General features: G+C 42.7%; 1 protein-coding gene across 2 annotated transcripts in view; it reads right to left on the bottom strand.

Annotated features, from left to right (window-relative positions):
* Positions 1–20290, bottom strand: part of fmn2a (formin 2a) — a 75553-nt gene that overhangs the window by 28023 nt on the left and 27240 nt on the right. For both annotated transcript variants that reach the window (XM_029251332.1, XM_029251330.1), the window contains exons 8-13: positions 18385–18446; positions 13190–13281; positions 12385–12514; positions 11876–12022; positions 10790–10849; positions 9795–9915 (exon numbers count right to left, since the gene is read on the bottom strand). In XM_029251332.1, the coding sequence (XP_029107165.1) occupies positions 9795–9915; positions 10790–10849; positions 11876–12022; positions 12385–12514; positions 13190–13281; positions 18385–18446 (612 nt within the window). The remainder of the gene's footprint in view (positions 1–9794; positions 9916–10789; positions 10850–11875; positions 12023–12384; positions 12515–13189; positions 13282–18384; positions 18447–20290) is intronic.

Genomic DNA, 20290 nt, shown 5'->3' with positions numbered 1-20290 from the left:
GACGATCCCAGTGAAAGCCCGAGATCAAGGACAGGTCAAGGATGTCCGGTGCAGGCACCCAGTATCTCTCCGTACCCTACCCAGTCCACGAAGTACAGCATGACCCCATGCTGGTGTCTGGAATCCAGGAACACCTTAACCGTGTAGGCTGGGGCCCCATCCACCTGCACTGGCTGGGGAGGTGCAACGTCTGTAGGCCACTGGAGCCAGGAGGTCCTGTAAGGCTTGAGACGAGAGACATGGAACGAGGGACACGTATGTGCGGGGATAGCCGGACACGGTACGTTACCAAGTTGATCCAGCAGGTAATCCAATACAGGCCTATATATCGGGGGTTGAGCTTCTTGGATGGGAGTCGTAACCGAATGTCTCTGATGGCGAGCCACACCCACTGGCCTGGATGGAAGTTAACATCACGACGGTAACGATTTGGTTGTATTCTGTACCTGTGAGTGCTGTGTCAACGATGGTCCCTTACAGCGCGCCACATCTCCACATCGTTCATGTATCTGGCATCGACAACTGACACATCACTGGATCCTGGATGCCAGGGGAACAGGGGAGAATGGTAGCCGAGGACACACTGGAAAGGAGAAATACCCATAGCTGAGTGGGACAGGGAGCTGTGGGCATATTCAGCCCACAGCAGAAACTATGGCCACTGCTGTTGTTTCTTACCACAGCAGATTCGTAAGACCTGGCCAATGTCCTAATGTAGCCTCTCCACCTGTCTGTTTGCCTGCGGGTGATACCCTAAAGTTAGGCTCACTTTCACCCCTAACCTGTGCCAGAATTCCCTCCATAGTTTAGGCACGAATTGTTGCCCTTAGTCTGTCTTCCGGGATGCCAAAGAGGCAGAAGACGTGCTGGAAGAGGACTTCTGCTGTCTCCACTGAGGCAGGGGAAGCAGTCAACACGCCTTGGAGAACCAATCGATGATGGTCAGGATCACAGTGTTCCCCTTGGACAGGGGAAGGTCTAGAAAGAAGTCGATAGCTACATGGGACCAGGGACACGCTGGGACCGGGAGTGGCTCGAGCAGGGTGGTGGGTTTGTGGGTTGGAATCCGGGCCTGTTTGCAGGTCTCACAGGCCCCTATGTGTTCTTGTACAAGGTATTGGATGGACGGCCACTAAAAGTGTCCTCGTAAGAAGATGAGCGTTTGGCAGTGACCTGGGTGTCCGACAGCTGGAGAGTTCTGTGCCCATTTCAGGAGGTAAGGCCTCATGATTACTGGGACATACTCTTTACCTTCTGGCTTGTTTGCGGGTCCGGCATCATTTGCTTGGGCCACCTTCAGCTTTTACATGAACTGCCACCGGATGGCAGCGACCACACACTGTTCAGGTAAGATGAATTCTGGGGTCTTTGGGCCCGGGTCCTTACTGTGAATGCGGGACAGAGTGTTGGTCTTGGTATTTTTTGCACCTGGCCTCCAACATGGCTTGGACCTTTATCGGGTCAATGGCCACCCCATCAGCACTCAGGATAAAGCCAAGGAAGGCAACCTGGGGTTGGTGGGAGAGACATTTTTCTCCTTTCATGAAAAGGTGGTTGTCCAGTAACCGCTGCAACATCTGATGTACCAGTCGGACGGGCCGTGTCATCATGCAGGAGTAAATTAAAATATCATCGGGATACACTAAGACTCCTTAGTTTATCACGTCCCCAGGACATGATTGACAAAAGCCTGGAATGCTGAAGGTGGGCTAGCCAAGCCAAACGGCATAACTGTGTACCTGTAGTGACCCAGGGACGTGCCGAACGCGGTCTTCCACTTGTCCCCCTCTCTTATCTGGATAAGAGTATAGGCGCTTCACAGATCCAACTTAGTAAACACCCGAGCCCTATGAACCTGTTCAAGGGCCGCCATGATCAAAGGCAAGGAGTGAGGATACCCTACAGTGATGGCATTCAGGTCCCAATAGTCTATAGATGGGCGTAGCCCTCCGTCTTTTTTTGCCACAAAAAAGAACCCCACGGAGGCTGGGGGACATAGAAGATCTAATAATGCCCCATCCCAATGCCTCGGGCATAATCCTGTATTGCCTTCTGCTTGGGCAATAATAACGGGTAAATCCGTCCCCAAGGGGGACAGGTGCCAGGGAAGAAGTCTATAGTGCAGTCCCATGGCCGGTGCAGGGGAAGCACATCTGCCCGGCTCTTGCTCAGGATCTCGGCAAGGTCATGGTACTCCTTCGGTATCTCAGGAGCTAATGTGGCCTCTGGGCTCTCCATGGAGGTGGCCTGAAACGGAAGGGAAAGGCAAGTCTCCTTACAACGCGGGGCCCATGCCACAAGGTTGCCAGTACTCCACGAAAAGACCAGGTCAAGTTTACCAGCCAGGTAAACTCCAGGATGATGGGCATGTCCACCACTTTAATCAGGAGAAAAAAGTTCCTCGATGTGACACGCCCCAACTTGTACCCTTAGTGGTTCAGTTTGGTACTTCACAACTCCAGTGCCCAATGGCTGTCCATCGAGGGTGCTTATCCGCAGTGTAACCTCATTATTCCTTATGGGAAGATTTTTCTTGTGCACGAAATCTAGATCCATGGGCGCGTGGTCGAACACCACCTCAAACTGCTTGCAGAAGCCCATATAGGTTGTGGGCTCATGCTTGCTCTACTCAGACATAGCCCATGCCAATGCAGGCCTGATGAATAAGGCGATCACATACGCTATCTTATTAATATCTGTCTGGTAAACATGTGGCAGACTGGAGAACACAAGCTCACACTGTAGAAAAAACTCCTGGTGAACCATCATACTCTCAGGGGTTGCCAGCTGGGGGTCCTCTTGTGGAATGTGCTTGGTGACTCCTGATGATGTCAGACATGCGACTGGGTCGGTGGCAGTTGTGGTCTCTGTGGGTGCGGTCATTCCCCTTCCCTGGAGCACTTGCGTCATCCTCCGATGGGTCTCCATGGTTCATTGCCATGCAAGTTCTTCTGGGTCTATCGATATGCAGAACTTTCTGTCATGGACAAGGCTGGGAGACAGAGGGGTAGGTGGACCCAATTGTGGGAACTTTTAATGAAGAACACCAAAGGGGGAAACTAGAATCGAAGTCGTGAGGCAGGCAAGGGTCAGTGAAGAGGTGAATGTTGTTCCGAGGGCAAAACAGGAGCCAAAGTCAATGTAGCGAAGCCTGGTCTGGAGCCGAAGACTTGGAGCCAGGGGATCAGAATGAAGGGGCGAAGCGGGACAGGGAAGGTGTTTGTGTGCTTTGTGGACTCGAAGTTGAAGTGATGGTTCCAAATAGGTTCCACAACCTGGTGAGTCAACGTGGTGCTTTTATACCCTGCTGCTTTGATTCGGTGCAGGTACTGTTGCTTGGGTTGACAGCATGGGCATGACACTGTTGCTAGCTGTGACCACATGGCTGAAGGTTGAAGTTAAGATTAGACAAACAGTGCTTTCTTGCATTACTATAAGTACTACTGTGCTTGTGCAGACAAGTTCAGCAAATCTCTCACTGCACAACCTGCTAGTATCTGACATGATCAGAAGAGGCTCTCACACAAGATGGCAAATTAAGTTTCTCATCAGCGACTGTAGTTAGGCTGTACTGCTCTACTGCATTTAATTTTCAAACATTTATTAGTCTGAGCCACTGAGTTTTCAGATTCTGTGCGCCATTCTCATCCAGTCTTAGGTTGTATTATATCCTCAGTGGTTTTCAGTGCACTGCCATCATCCAGTTTCTAGTGATGTTGTGGTATCTTTGGTGGTTTTTGGTGTACTAGCATCATTCAGGCCTTGGCAGTGTTTATAGTGTTTCACAAAATCCTTGGTGCCAAAATAAACAGTTTCTTTGGAACAGCCTTCTGTTTCTGGATGAAATTCTCAAACTGTGTTGAAACAGCAGCTACAGGGACAGCTTTAATTGTAGTTTTCAGGGCTTCAATGACAACGTTATCACATCAGTTTTGTGTACACATCCTGATTAATTTTTCTGAACAAATGGAAAGACCCAATTTTTCATTTTAAAATGAGAAGTTAAAGTGAAAAGTAAGACATTTCTGTGAACAATCACTCCTCCTTAAAGAGTTTTCCGGGGCCAGTTGGGACAAATCCACATTCATTTGTCAAGTGAATGGTTTCACATTTTTAGGATCCACAATGGCATTGCGCATAGCTACACATTCAGCCATCCACTTTTGTCAAGGGGAAGTAGGTGGGAACGAATCACAACCACAGTCCTGATTTGATTCCATAAATTGCAGATTTGTTTGCACTGGGTAACTTTTTTGGAGTAGTAGCTATTCCACTGACACATGCATACACACTCACAAGCCCATGGATACAAAAAAGTAAAGTCCAGAAATAGTAGAAGAAAGATCTTAATAATCTCAGTATCCCAAAAGAGAAATAGGAGGTTAGCTTGTTTTAATAAGGGAACTTCCTCTTAGTGTCATTCTGACACTAAGTTGAACTATATGCAGTATAGAGTGAAATGCTGAAAGGGCTCTATGAGTTCAGGTTCACTAAAAATGTCATAAAAATGGAAACTGTCACAATATTCGCAAATTGGGGGTTTTCTTGCTGTGAATTGGTGCCATAAGGACAGTGTAACATGGCTCCTAATTCAACAAGAAGGCCATCTAATGCTTTTCTGGATTTAATTTTGAAGCCTGCACAACAAAGCGTATTCAGGAGATCAGTAATATATCATGTTATATTGACAAAAAAACTGATTTATGGAGCTCCTTGCATTACTACACTGGATTTAAGAATGTCAACCAGGTGCATGGTTTTGTGTCCTCTTCTACACATGTTTGCTCACATTTTCTTCAGCAGGTCAATACAGAATTAAAAATTGCCATCTGTGCAGTTCAGGTGCTAGGTTAATTTCTTCCTATTCATAAGTTTTGGCCAACTTGGTCTCTTCTAGTTATAAAATAATGAATAGATACTATTCACACATTTCATGGGCTGTATCTATGAAGTCATTAAGGTAATTCGTTGAGTGTCATTTGAAGGAGTCTATGATGGTGATTGATTGCAGCTGATGTTTGTGGCTAGTTTAATTTAGCATCAAAAGTAGAAAATAGGTGAATAATTTACAATGAGAACAATACTACTTTGTATGTCGCAGATGAGAACAACTAGTGCATCCAGTGAAAAACATGTGAAACATTATAGAGTTACATCACACACACACACACACACCATCCAAACCGCTTGTCCCATACAAGGTTGGGGGAACCAGAGCCTAACCCAGCAACACAGGACGGGATGCCAGTCAATCGCAAGGAACCCCAAGCAGGACTCAAACCCCAGACCCACCAGAGAACAGGACCTGGTCAAACCCACTGCACCACCGCACCGCACCGCATCACACCGCCCCCTTAGAGTTATATTGTTTATTCAAAGTTTTCATATTATTATAGTGTGGTTGTGTGTAACTAACACAACATTTGAAAACATGCTCATTGCTGGTATTTTTTTTACCAGTCGGAAGTGGCAATCCAACCAGCGTATAGTCAGCTTTCACTACCCGCGACCCAATGAGTTAGCCGATTAATTGTTTATATAAATTCACAGACACTCACCAAATGTGACTGATCTGTGTGCTCAGTAGCGTACAAGTTAAGCATACACTAGAGGGGCCTGGTTTTAGTTCAAGTTAGATCTACCCTGACCTGTCGGCTTTTGACTACGTCTGTTGTCACTGCTTTTCTAGTTTTAGTGGTATGTTTGTGATTGTCTTTGGCTGGATCGTGTGGAAAAATCCACTGCATGCATTTCTGGTTAAATCAATCTAACCTGTCTCCCTTATTTGTTTTCCAAGTTCAGCTCTTAAAGTAAGACAGATAGTTTGCTGTTGGAAACCGTCTCAGCGTGTTCTTGATCTTTATTGCTTGTTAAAAATTGATTTTGACAGCCGAGACTGTGGTTTTGTTTATAGAAATGCTATGTGTGTTCTTTTATGCAATAATAAAAAAAATAATTATAGTTTTGCCTTTTTTCTGTTCAGACACTACTTAGTGTATCATTCAAGGTGACAGTTTGCAAAGAAGTGATGTCATGTCCTTTCCTTCCAATAAAACTATAGATTATATATTACAATATATTTAACTATACATTCCATCCTGTAAAAGTATAAATTTAATGCCCCATATTTTGAGATCCAAAATAGACAGGAATATTCAAGCATAATTTTCACCCATTTCAGTATTTTCCTTTATCTGATTTCCACAAACTGTGGGAAACTTCACTATTTCAGTGTTTCAAGGTCTACTGTCTTTTGTTCAACTGCACATTGTCATAGTGTTCAAGACCTATAGAATCAGAAATCAGGAAGGTCAGTTGTGATGCATTCTTGATGTTGGTGCCCAAAAATTACAATTATACTACAGGATAAAAAATACATATTGAAACTTTGATACAGCTTGTCACTGTGCTACAATAGCATAATATATTGAAAAGACTCTACTGTATATAAACGGATGGGTTCCCCATTACAGAAATCAATTGAAACATATTTTTTATAACTTCAGACTATTGCCAAACAATTGGTGCTTTTAAATTAAACCTAAATTGTGCTGGTGCTATGACATTTCAGTGCACCGCTCTTCACATCTGACAAGTATAATTCGATCAACAGATCAGTCATAGGAAGATAATACAAAACGCTTACGGTCTATGTGGCCCTCACATACAGTCGATTGTACCTGCATCTGGATTTAATTATTCTGGTGGCTGAACAATTTCCTGCTTTACATTTTGGTAAACAGTATGTCAGCTAAAAAAATGATACCCACTAAATAATAGTCATGTTATTAAATACTTCCTATTAAAACCAACGAAAAGAAAAACTTTCTATACATTGTGATACCATAATTAAGTCTGATTAAGGGAAAAAAGAAATGGAGGCATAGCAGTATGGTCTAACCTTCATAATGTACTTTAAGGAAAAAGAGCTGTGAAATAACCAAGAGACAGATGTTTTTAATCAGGCCAAGCAACACAAGAAATATAACCTGGAAAGCCCATTGTTTTTCTGGCAGGACACAAAACAGTTCAAACAACAAAAATGTTGTCATTGCACCAGTGTGATTCAGATTTGATTCATGCATTCATTCAAGATTCTAGGACAATCATTCACGAAAAGCCCAAAGAAGGTATCAATGGGGAATTTCAGACTTAATTTTTTCAGTCCCTTTGTTATGCATTTGTTGACCATGACACATCTTTTTAAGGTCATGGAATTATTATTAAATTATTACTGTTCTTTTGAAGTATTTCTTGTTTCTGGAATAAGGGATGAAAGGTAATACAAGCAAATTGACATATTTTTTTCCGAACTGCAACACATGTGCAGGACATTAGAATAGCTCAAGTAAATTGGGAGTAAAATATATGAACAGCACCGATATTAAGGCTGAACATTTTCAATCTCAAGAGGCACTTGGTAGTCTAGTGGTTAGAGCTGCTGTCTTTGGATCCACAGGTCTGAATCCCACCTCTAGTTGTAGTACCATCCATGGAACAAGGCCCTTACTCTTAACTGCCCCACTGTAAAAACTGCAAATTGTAGGTAGCTTAACATTATCTGCTGGTGTGGAGAAAAAATTAAGCTAAATGAAAAAAATTAAAGTACAAACAAGAGGATTCAACATTAAAAACACTGACTGCTCTATTGAAGCCAACTTTCCATTAGTGAGTACAAATCCATGCAAGTGTAAGCCTCTCCACTTGCAAACTGTACATTCAACCACTAAAATATTTCCTAATACAAACACATTGTTTAAATTTAGAATTCAATGAAAGGGCAAGTGCAACTATACTGTAATTTCAAAAATATAAATAGACCCATGTGTTTTTATAAAATTTTACAAATATGGTTCTTGTTCTGGTTAGGTTCCTGCATCTTTGCGGGCAATGTGTGTGAGCTGACAGTTGGCTGCACTGTGATGACTTTGTTTTGGCAGCTGACTGTTAAGAAGTAAAGATGTCCCCCTCTGTCTGCACAGCACTGGGGTAAGGTACAAATTTTTACACACAGGAGTGGTCTTAGCTAACATCAAAAAAAAGGAAAAAAAAGAAAAAGAAATTCAAGTATTGCCCCTTGTCTCATATTGTTCAGTGGCAGACTTAGAGCCAGAGACCTAATGAGTTTTTAAAATGAAAGATTTTTCTCATCTTATGAAGGTAATTCTTTCCCAAAAAAGCCTTCGTCAGGCAAATTGTCATACATTCAAGGGACAATTTCCGTTAGTTTCAATGGTTAAAATTTTTATGAATTTTTGACCCCTGAAACTGACACCCATTTCAACTAAAATATCACAAACATTCAACAAAAATTCACAGTTACATCATAAGAGGGAAATTTTATTAATTATTCTGTAATACTGTTTTGCTGTTCAGGTGCACTCATTCAGCTCTTTCTCAGCTATTATTTGCCATTTTTTTTAACAAAAGCTCTCCCAGACCTTTCTACAGGAGCATCACAGGAGGGCTCAACAAAATAATGCTTAATCTTTATTTACTAATGCAAACATTACTGCAACAGAGCAGTAAGCAATACTTCAAAGGGGAGCAACGATCACTGAAGTTGTAGCAGGTAAAAGGAGTAAACAATGGGTAATAGGGGTTGAGACTATAACACAAAATGAACCGTGATGGCTCTTGTAACACAGCATCCAGATTTGGTCCCTGCAAATGTGAAACAATGTTTCGCAAGCCAAAGTGTGTGAATTAAGCGAGACTCCTCATAAAGCCAAATTCTCTTAACCTGAAGGGTTATACAAACACCCTTCTACGTACTTAAATTCAACTTACATAAATCCTGGTATACACATTATCTAGGGACAGCGGTTTTATTTTATGCAAAACATCTGAAATACGTTAAGTGCATGTCGGTGTAGCCAGACAAGGCAGGAAGCTGCATATTCCCAATTCCCGCGTATTTTGAATCGTGAACACATCCTTTGTGTAGTGCTTTTTTGCATATTTTCTACCATTTTCATTATTCACAATGCCTGGTGCTAAACATGCCATTGAAGAAAAATGATAACCATCTCACAAGAATATAGCAATCGATTTGGAAATGAAATTAAACATAATAACGAAGTATGAAGGTGGACAAAGATTATTGTTTATAGCACAGGAACCAGGTTTATCTGTATCGACTGCGAATACGATAGTGAAGGATGCTGCATGTATAAAAAGCATGAGAAAGGAACAGCTAGCATGAAAACAACAATAATTACAAAGAAACATCAAGGTGCAATAACTGAGATGGAATAATGATAAATTACGCAACAACAGCACCCTCTTGTGTGCCAGCATACTACTAGATATAAGGTAAGAATGCACAGTCCAATACCATACGCATACCATATGCAGTAGTCCATTTTTTTTAATTAAATTTATGCTTTAGAGAAATATAAATATTTATTTCATTGACTAGGCCTATGTGTTATTACAGTATTTAATATGTCTGACATTTACTAGAGAATTATATTGTGTAATTTTTTAATACCCGTGTTTGCAACAAATGCAAAGAAAATGAGAAGGCTTGGCTCTGTAATGGAGGGGGAGGGGGACTCCGATGTACAGAAATTTTGACTTACTTAAGGGGCTGAAGAATGGTCTATTTGTGTAAGTTAAGTGGTGTCTGTATCTGAGGGGATGACTAGAAAACCACCTGCAAAGGCAGGTTATCAACTAAAGCATAGAACCCTAGTGCAAGGTTGTCAGGTCTGCTGAGGTAATATGATGTAATAGCTAGGTGAAAATTCTCTTCACAGCTGACTAAGGGATCTTGAAAAGATGTGAGATACCATTGAGGTCCTTCCGTAGCTTTCGTAGGTCCTTCTGAATGTCCTCAAACTTGATCTGTGATGCGTGAAAGAGGTCCTGTGGTTCTGGGAGGGGGTACAGAGAGGTCTCCTTGTCTGAGTCCTGAAACCCAAAATACAGACCTCAGGATCCAAACCACCAATTCTGAATCCACAGAAATCAACTGAGAAATTATTTAGAAGGAAGTGATGAGTTTAGAGGATTGTCAGAGAATGTGCCATAATGCTCATTCCTAAAAATTAAACATATGGATACTTACCTCTCTGCAAAAATCAGATGGAAATGGAATAGATTCATTGAGTATTCCCATTTACATATTTCAAAAAGTGTTTCCTTTGAAACCAAATAAAAATGCTGACACATTGCATTTTATCTTTTACCCAGCAGCCAGTTAAACTAGGAATACAAAGCATTGTAGCAAATGAAGAAAACAGAAAGAGCTTAGTAGTAAGCTCTGAAACACTACATCTCTGAATATCTCAATATGAAGATTGCCATGTTGGGAAAAAATACATTTTTAACTGTCAGATTCTTATCAACAGCAAGGTCACTCCAAAAAATGTAGTTTGCTTGTTGATGAGGGTCCATAAATTACTACAACAGTGGAACTGCTCAAGAACCCAATTTTTAACAAGAACCACAGGATTTTCAAATACATGTAGCCACACTGAACCCAAGATCTTGTCATGTCAGTTGACTTTGGCAGCCTGCTGGTCTGACTTCATATTATCTGGCTAAACAACTTGTTTACAATAGGCGCCCTTTGGAACTAAAGCCAGACGTTACTAACTACAGGCCCTGCAGAACAGAAAACACTGGTGACTTTTCCTAATGAGGACAAGGTAAAACAAATAGGATGAATAAAAACACTATTCATGATATCTCACTCAAGAGGAAAGATTAAAGGGCTTTCCAACATTACCAAAAAATCAGAGAGTTTAAAACACGATTCACATATAGGAGAACCAAGACATACCTCATCAAAGTGCCTCAAATAGTAAGCAACGATGTATAACAAAAGGCTCTGTGTGTTATCCTGAAAGAGAAAAATAAACATTGAAAAGCCTGTTACACATTTTACACAGATATATTTTTTAAAGCTTATTATTATAAATTGCCCATGTGACTGCAATGGGCAAAATGTCAATAGCATCAATGTTATTTTATTGTCTCCTGGAGTGTAACAGTCTACTGGCAAGAATGAACTAAATTTATGATTCCAGCCATTCAGTACTTGTCTAATTGCTGTGATCTCTCAAAAGACACCAGTTGAATTAAACTATACTAAAGAGCTGGGGTTGGCATTGCCACAACCCTACAGCTGTAAAGCAACAGTGCAACTTATTCTGAGAAATATTTAGTATTTATTGTTGCATTATTGGTTGAAATAATAATAATAATAATAATAATAATAATAATAATAATAATAATAATAATAATACCCTTATATGAATACATTGTTCTATTTAAAAAATACTACTTATCCTTTATGGAAAAATGCACCAGGTAGCAGGAAGGAATATAACAGGTAGCAAAACCAGCAGGCGATAGATTTCAAAAAGAGGCAAAGAAGTGAAACATCAGCCTGAGTTACCAGTGAACTAAGATGTGCACATTTATATTGACATATAAATAATTCAAAACACAAAAATGACTGCATTACGCTTTAATAGTGAATAGACATTTAGTCAATACTGTCTTAGCTTTATTACAAAATTATAAAAGTGTATCATAATTGTTCTGTATTGCTATTGTACATCCTTTTAACTGTATTAAGCTTGAGAATATTCAAACGTGCAGGCAATATTTTACAATGCACCACCATTGTAAAAACAGCACTGAATGCAGATAAGACTTATTTTTGGTTGAAATATCCCTGGGTAAAAGCATTTAAGGTTGCTAGTTTACATTCTAGCCCCACCATGCTGTTGAACACTTCTGAAAAGTAGAGCCCACAGGGGTTTATTAGTGAGAAAAATATTAAATTGCATTTGATAAAGATGCTCAGTTCCACCATCATAATGCCACTAACAACGGTGAAAATAACCATTTACACACTTACACTGCTTTTCACATCTTTTAGCTTGGGGAGGATGTCCAGAGTGAAGCCATCAGCTTGCCCTCTGGTTCTGTTCCCTCCATTCATAAAGTTCCCAAAGGCAAGAATCAGGCCCAAAACCTGCCGCACCCCCGAGCTGCTCTGGAGAGTCTTGGATAAACGGTCCAACAAACAGAGTGAGTTTCATGTGGACACATCTGGTATCCATAAGAAATCTGACAGCCCTGCTGGGATGATGGATCACGTATGGATGGCTCTCCAAAGCCTGTGTGCCATCCACTACAGCAGAGGCAACAATTTCACCCTTAAAATACTGCTGCAGCAGCACTGACATGTAAGAGCTTATCCACTGACTCAACTGTAGATTTAACAAAATCTCTGAACATGTCAGTTCATTGAACTAAAACTTTAACTAAGACATGTGCTTTCCAACACTCCTCAGTTCACTAGCCAGAGATGAAATGTCAGAAATTAGAGGCCTTAATGTACTGGTGTCAGTCAGTGAAAATTACCGTACAAACTTTCTGAAGGATTTCAAGCTTGCGAAAGACTAAGGACATGCATTCTGCAAAGGATGATTGAAAGAGGATGCAGAATACTCTTCCCGAGAAGTTGGGGATTTGGGACAACTGGAATAGGAATCTATAGAAAGGAAAATATGTGTTAGAATGTACTTGAAACAGAAACCTCGCTCCCCATATTGCACTTCATTATACAAGCAGTGTTTAGCTCAGGTTTTACAAGAAATTCATCCCATCCAAGATGTGGGGAACATGCCATGTGACATTTCACTCGCCTATGTCCATCTGCTTTTGTGTGCCGGAGAGCACTATTCAAATTACTTAGCTGTTAAGTAATGTGGTGTGAAGTGGGTGTTCCACTGTGGTGTGAAGTGGGATTTCAAATACTAAGGTCTAGAAAAGTTAACTAGTTATGGTCTCAGTGACAACACATTAAATTATAGGGCCTAAGTGACATTTCCATCAACTAGAAAAAACAAGTGAAGCTGTGACAGCTGGCTCCTTTCTCTCCATTACTTGGACTTCAGGGCCAGATGTGTTGCCAGATGGAGAGAAATAAGAAGGCAGGCAAGAACAAAAAGACTGTACTGGGGAGGTCAAGTGATGTAGCAGCTATTTTGTTATTTTGACTGCCTGTGATGGGTTTCTTGCTGGGAGTAATCCTTCGATCCTGTCCAAATTTTCTATCTTTATTTTGTTAATAGGCTCACTGTAGGTCAGAATATCTGCCCTGGTGTTGAATCTACGAATGGTGTTGAAGTAAGGGAGGAGCTTAAAGAGAAACAGACACTCTTACTGTTCAGGTTTGTCCAATGGCTTTGCATTTTCCTTTTCTTTTGATGACTTTATGTGTTTTTCAATTTTATCCATCTCATCTTCTTGGGCTCTCTGAAATGTATATTGAAATAAAAGCACCTCAGACAAAAACATTTTTTTCTCCAAAACAAAGACACAAACAAACTTGTGGTTCAACATTTACAATACACCGTTGAAAAAGAGGGACTTTTTATGCTGAAATTAGAAACAGCCCTATTATCAAAGTTGACATTTTCAAGCACAGAACCTGAATTTTGTTTGCACAACAATCTAACATAAAACACTTTGCCTTAAGGAAAACCAATACCAAAAAATTGTGAACAAAACCACATTGTCTTAAACATTTCCTCCACAAAATGTGTTATAACACAACTAAAAATGTGGTTTAAACCCTTTTAAGTAGAGAGAATGCAAGGGTTGGAAATAACATCTACAAGAGAAGTATAAGTGTCTTAAAGGCAACAGGGCAATGAGGTACTGAAAAGCATAACTGCAGACATCCATCCATCCATCCATCTTCCTCCGCTTTTATCCGTGGCCGGGTCGCGGGGGCAGCAGTCCGAGCAGAGTCCTCCAGACTTCCCTCTCCCCGCACACCTCCTCCAGTTCCCCTGGGGAAACCCCAAGGCGTTCCCAGGCCAGCCGGGAAACATAGTCTCTCCAACGTGTCCTGGGTCTGCCCTGAGGCCTCCTCCCAGTGGGACATGCCCGGAACACCTCACCAGGGAGGCGTCCAGGAGGCATCCGGAACAGATGCCCGAGCCACCTCAACTGGCTCTTCTCGATGCGGAGGAGCAGCGGCTCTACTCCGAGCTCCTCCCGGGTGACTGAGCTCTTCACCTTGTCCCTAAGGGTGTGCCCAGCCACTCTGCGGAGGAAACTAATTTCTGCCGCTTGTATCCACGATCTCATTCTTTCGGTCATGATCCAGAGTTCATGACCGTAGGTGAGGGTAGGAACGTAGATTGACCGGTAAATTGAGAGCTTCGCCTTACGGCTCAGCTCCCTCTTCACCACAACAGACCGGTGCAATGACCGCATTACTGTGGACGCCGCACCGATCCGTCTGTCAACCTGCCGCTCCATTTTTCCCTCACTCGTGAACAAGACCCCGAGATACTTAAACTCCTCCACTTGAGGGAGCAACTCCCCCCTAACCCGGAGGGGGCAATCCACCTTTTTCCGACTGAGAACCATGGCCTCGGATTTGGAGGTGCTGATTCTCATCCCTGACGCTTCGCACTCGGCTGCAAACCTCCCCAGTGCACGCTGCTAGTCTTGATTTGATGAAGCCAACAGGACCACATCGTCCGCAAAAAGCAGAGACGACATCTCGCGGCCACCAAAACAGACACCCTCCGTTCCCTGGCTGCGCCTAGAAATTCTGTCCATGAAGATAATGAATAGAATCGGTGACAAAGGGCAGCCCTTGCGGAGTCCAACATGCACCGGGAACAGGTCTGACTTACTGCCGGCAATGCGAACCAAGCTCCTGCTCCGGTCATACAGGGAATGAACAGCTCGTAGCAGCAAGCCCCGAACCCCATAATCCCGAAGTACCTCCCACAGGATGCCACGAGGGACACGGTCGAATGCCTTCTCCAGGTCCACAAAACACATATGGACTGGTTGGGCAAACTCCCACGAACCCTCCAACACCCTAGTGAGGGTATAGAGCTGGTCCAGTGTTCCACGGCCAGGGCGAAAACCGCATTGCTCCTCCTGAATCCGAGGTTCGACTATCGGTTGGATTCTCCTTTCCAGTACCCTGGCATAGACTTTCCCAGGGAGGCTAAAGAGTGCGATCCCTCTATAGTTGGAACACAATCTCCGGTCCCCCTTCTTAAAAAGAGGGACCACCACCCCGGTCTGCCAGTCCAGAGGCACCATTCCCGAGCTCCACGCAATGCTGCAGAGGCATCAGCCAAGACAGCCCCACAACATCCAGAGACTTGAGAAACTCGGGGCGGATCTCATCCACCCCGGGAGCCTTGCCACCGAGGAGTTTTTTGACTACCTCAGCAACTTCAGCCAGGGCAATGGACGAGTCCCCCTCCAAGTCCCCAGCCTCAGCTTCCTCTACGGAAGGCGTGTCGGAGGGATTGAGGAGATCCTCAAAGTACTCCTTCCACCGCCTGAGGACATCCTCAGCTGAGGTCAGCAACGCACCACTTCCACTGTAAACAGTGTTTGTGGAACACTGCTTCCCCCCTCTGAGTCGCCGGACGGTTTGCCAGAATCTCTTTGAGGCCGACCGAAAGTCTTCTTCCATGGCCTCACCGAACTCCTCCCAAGCCCGAGTTTTTGCCACGGCGACTGCCAGAGCCGCGCTCCGTTTGGCCCGTCGGTACCCGTCAGCTGCTTCAGGGGTCCCATGAGCCAGCCAGGCCCGATAGAACTCCTTCTTCAGCTTGACGGCATCCCTTACCTCCGGTGTCCACCACCATGTTCGGGGATTGCCGCTGCAACAGGCGCCGGAGACCATCCCAACAATGGAGGCGTGGAACATAGTCCATTCAGACTCAATGTCCCCCGCCTCCCTCGGGACCTGGTTGAAGCTCTGTCGGAGGTGGGAGTTGAAGACCTCTCTGACAGGGGCCTCCACCTAACGTTCCCAACAGACCCTCACTATACGTTTGGGCCTGCCAGGTTTGTCCAGCTTTTTCCCCCACCATCGAATCCAACTCACTACCAGGTGGTGATCAGTTGACAGCTCAGCCCCTCTCTTCACCCGAGTGTCCAAGACATATGGCCGAAGATCAGAAGAAACGACTACAAAGTCGATCATCGACCTTCGACCTAGGGTGTCCTGGTGCCAAGTGCACTGATGGACACCCTTATGCATGAACATGGTGATTGTTATAGATAAACTGTGACTAGCACAGAAATCCAATAACAACTCACCGCTCAGGTTCAGATCAGGGAGGCTGTTCCTCCCAATCACGCCCCTCCAGGTGTCACTATCACTGCCCATGTGGGCGTTAAAGTCCCCCAGTAGAACGACAGAGTCCCCAGTGGGAGCGCTTTCCAGCACGCCCTCCAGGGACTCCAAAAAGGCCGGGTACTCTACACTGCCGCTAGGCGCATAAGCACAAACGACAGTGAGAGACCGTTCCCTGACCCGAAGGCGCAGGGAGATGACCCTCTCATTCACCGGGGTAGACTCCAACACATGGCGGCTAAACTGGGGGACTATTAATAAGCCCACACTTGCTCGCTGCCTCTCACCCTGGGCAATGCCAGAATAGTGGAGAGTCCACCCTTGGTCGAGAAGAGTGGTTCCAGAACCCAAGCTGTGAGTGGAAGTGAGCCCGACTATATCTAGACGGTATCTCTCAACCTCCCGCACCAGCTCAGGCTCCTTCCCCGCCAGTGAGGTGACATTCCAAGTCCCAAAAACCAGAGTTGGCGCCCGAGGTTTGGGTCGGCCAGGCACTCGGCCCCGACCACCACCCAAATCACAATGCACCAGCCCCTTACGGTCTCTCCGGCAGGTGGTGAGCCCACCGAAGAGCGGCTCCACGTCATGGCTTCGGGCTGAGCCCGGCCAGGCCCCGTGGGCATAGACCTGGCCATCAGGCGCTCGCATGCGAGCCCCCCCCAGGCCTGGCTCCAGGGTGGAGCCCCGGTGACCCCATACCAGACAGGGTAAACAAAAGCCTTGATTTTATTTTCTTCAAAAGGGGCTTTTGAACCGCACTTTATCTCGTCTGTCATCCAGGACCTGTTTGCCATGGGATACCCTACCAGGGGCATATAGCCCCAGGCAACATAGCTCCTGGAGTCATTCAGGCACTCAAACCCCTCCACCACGGTAAGGTGGCGGTTCACGGAGGGGTAACTGCAGGCAGTCTTTGTAAAAGAGAAAAATGACATAAAGGATTTATCCATAGTGACCAGGATTAATATGTACATGATTATGCACATGAATTGTTTAGAGTACTTCAAACGTGAACCATGGACATGAAACACAAAGCTACACATTTCTTTGTGTCACTGTCAAAATATCAATAAATTCCTTATTGTCTTCAGTATGTATTTTGTTCAGTTCCATAGTGTATGTCTTTGTTTCTCAGTCTCAGAAATTAAACTAATATTCTAAACTTATATTTCCTGAAGCATGCATGTGAAATGTATAACCTGCATTCCTAAACATGTCATTCTTCAAATCTGTAACATTTACACACACACACACACACACATTTCTGAACCGCTTGTCCCATACGGGGTCGCGGGGAACCGGAGCCTACCCGGCAACACAGGGCGTAAGGCCGGAGGGGGAGGGGACACACCCAGGACGGGACGCCAGTCCGTCACAAGGCACCCCAAGTGGGACTCGAACCCCAGACCCACCGGAGAGCAGGACTGTGGTCCAACCCACTGCACCACCGCACCCCCATATTTACATACATTTTCCAATATACAATTCAATAATGCATAATAGGTGTAAGCAAGCCTCTGTAAAATACCACTAGATAATATTGCTAATATTTTTTAGATTCCTAGTACCTGAAAAGCTAACATCATTGGTAAACATAGATTTTGTCCTTTAAAAATGCCTGGAGCAAACACACAAGAGAGACAGTTTTACACAGCATATGATTTTCCGGCTACACCATTTTTTTTCTTTTTTTTTAAAAAAAAGGTTTCATCAAAAAATGTTTGGCATTATTTTAACATAGTTTGAACAAACTCATTAATCATCTCCCATGAAATGAGCAAAGGTTTCCATAAGAAACACCAGACCAAAAAATCCGTAGTGGAAATAAACACTGAAGTCCAAGAAAAATGTCACCCTTTCCTGGTATAGAGACTATTAAAAATTACATCCAAGTTTTTTATCTGGTGCAAAAGCAAGTTGAATAAAAAAATGTTTATCACTACAATTGGTTTTTCAGATGTTTGTTTTTCACATTCCTTTGTCTCCGACTTCTTAAGATTGACGTCATTGTTATACAGTACTTTCTCAACTATCTAAAGGTAACAGGGCATAAATGAAGTAGGTGAGAATTTAAGATCTTATATGGTATGGTGTAATCCAGAATAAAGCCAATCACAGGTTGGTGAGAAACACAAGCGTTTGGATTTATGACTAAGCAATATTCATGTAATGAAATGAAATTTAGAAGTCAAAGACTTGACGAATACCACATAAAACAACACTAGAAAACTTACATTTTCATAGAGGGCTTGCAGGGTTTCCAGGTCCACGACGGTGTTGTCCAGGTTCAAGATAGCTGTGGAGGTGACGGTAAATGCTATAAGTTAGATATGCGAAATGAGTTCTGAAGGACAGAACATACTATAAATAGTTACTGGTAGTGTGAAGATAGGTTTTTGAAGATTTAACTACAGACCACAGTGTCATAATGCAAAGGTGGAACATAGATTACGCTCACGTTACAAAAATACCACAGCAGCAAAAATAAGTAAAAGGAAATAAACCCGGTAGAAAACACACAGCTGTCATTTTTTGATGTTGTTGTTCTTTGACGGTTATTTCCTGTACTCAAAAAGTTACCCAATGTGTACTTTAAAAAGACTTACATGTTAAATTTATGTATGCATTAATTTGTCTTCTTTGCAGTAAATATATTAGACTATTCTCTAACTCATTGTTATATTACTATTAATATTCCAGAGCCAGCCCTGTAAAACTAATGTTTGGAAACAGTAAGTTTTTTCTTTTTTTTTTTTTTTTTTTTTTTTTACAAATAAGCACAGTACAAGGTTTTCAAAATATTTTCATATATTTCAGAAAATGCTTTTTTAGTTATTTCCAGAGACTGGTTCCATTAGGGTTTCATTATATATTTTATTATATATTTATCTGATGCTTTTGTCCAAAGCAATTTACAATTAATTATCCATTTATACACCTATATAATTTTTACTGGAGCAGTTTAGGCTAAGACGTTCCAACAACTGGAGGCGAGAATCTAACCTATGACCTTTCGGTGCAAAGGCTCCAACTCTAACTACTGTACTACCAGCTGTTCAGCTATTTCAAGCTATTTTAAAAATAATTATATAATGAATTAAATAGATTTATCATACCGTATATTATATTATTATAAATATATTAATTTATTATATAATAAGATGGATATACTATATATTATATTTTGTATGAAGTAGAATATAATTTGGCCAGCACTCCCGAATTAGGGAAATAAAACACATCATCTTCCTAATTTTTGTTTTCCAGGGTAAGAAAAATGAATGAATTCTAGGATGCAAGCCAAAAAATGTAGGTTAGAGCATTAAAACTTGTTGATGCGTAATACTGGGAAGTTTCTTAAAATGGCCCATGGGTGCATAATTATGTCTCATGTCACTCATTCACTTTTGATAACTGCTTCTCTGGGTCAGGGCTGCAGTAGCCCGGAGCCTATCCTGGAATGAGTGGGTGCAAGGCAAGGAGGGTTGGGGTGGAAAGTATACCCTGAATGGTCCATCATGGGGTAGTTATGTTTAATCTACCAGCTCATCATTTCATACTGTACTTCATTAAAACATGAACAAGCTCCACGAGTTTCTACAGTTACTCAGTACGATATTTAACACTGCCAAATTAATCTTTCCCTGTACAAGGACTCTCCCTGGAGTATATCACAGTAAAAGTTTCATTACCACCTTCTAGATAACAGGAGAATTACATATCAATAAAATAGAGTATTCAGAAGAGGGTAAGGTTGGGGACAGTGTCCGTGCCTTGCAATTTGAAGGTCCCGGGTTTGAATCTCAAGTCTTGTGGTAGTACCCTTGATCAAGGAACTTACATTGAATTGATTAGCTAAGAATACCCTGCTGTATAAATTGGTAAATCATTGTAAATTGGAAGTTGCCTTGGATAAATGCATCAGGTAAATTAAGTTCATACAAAGGAATAATCATTAATAATCCCACCATCACGGTGTGGAAAAAATACAGTGGCTTGATAATGGCTTGATATCAAACAATAGAATTACCAAGAGAGTTTGCAGTATGATATTTGGGGTTATTCTGACAGGTGACATAACTATTACAGGATCTGGAAATCTTAAGACAATATTACTGCTGCATCACAATAGAGAGGCTG

Source organism: Scleropages formosus, chromosome 4 (genome assembly GCF_900964775.1).
Source record: "Scleropages formosus chromosome 4, fSclFor1.1, whole genome shotgun sequence".
NCBI classification, from domain to species: domain Eukaryota; kingdom Metazoa; phylum Chordata; class Actinopteri; order Osteoglossiformes; family Osteoglossidae; genus Scleropages; species Scleropages formosus.
The sequence above is the reverse complement of the archived record's forward strand: the minus strand, read 5'-3'. Positions and strand labels throughout refer to the sequence as shown.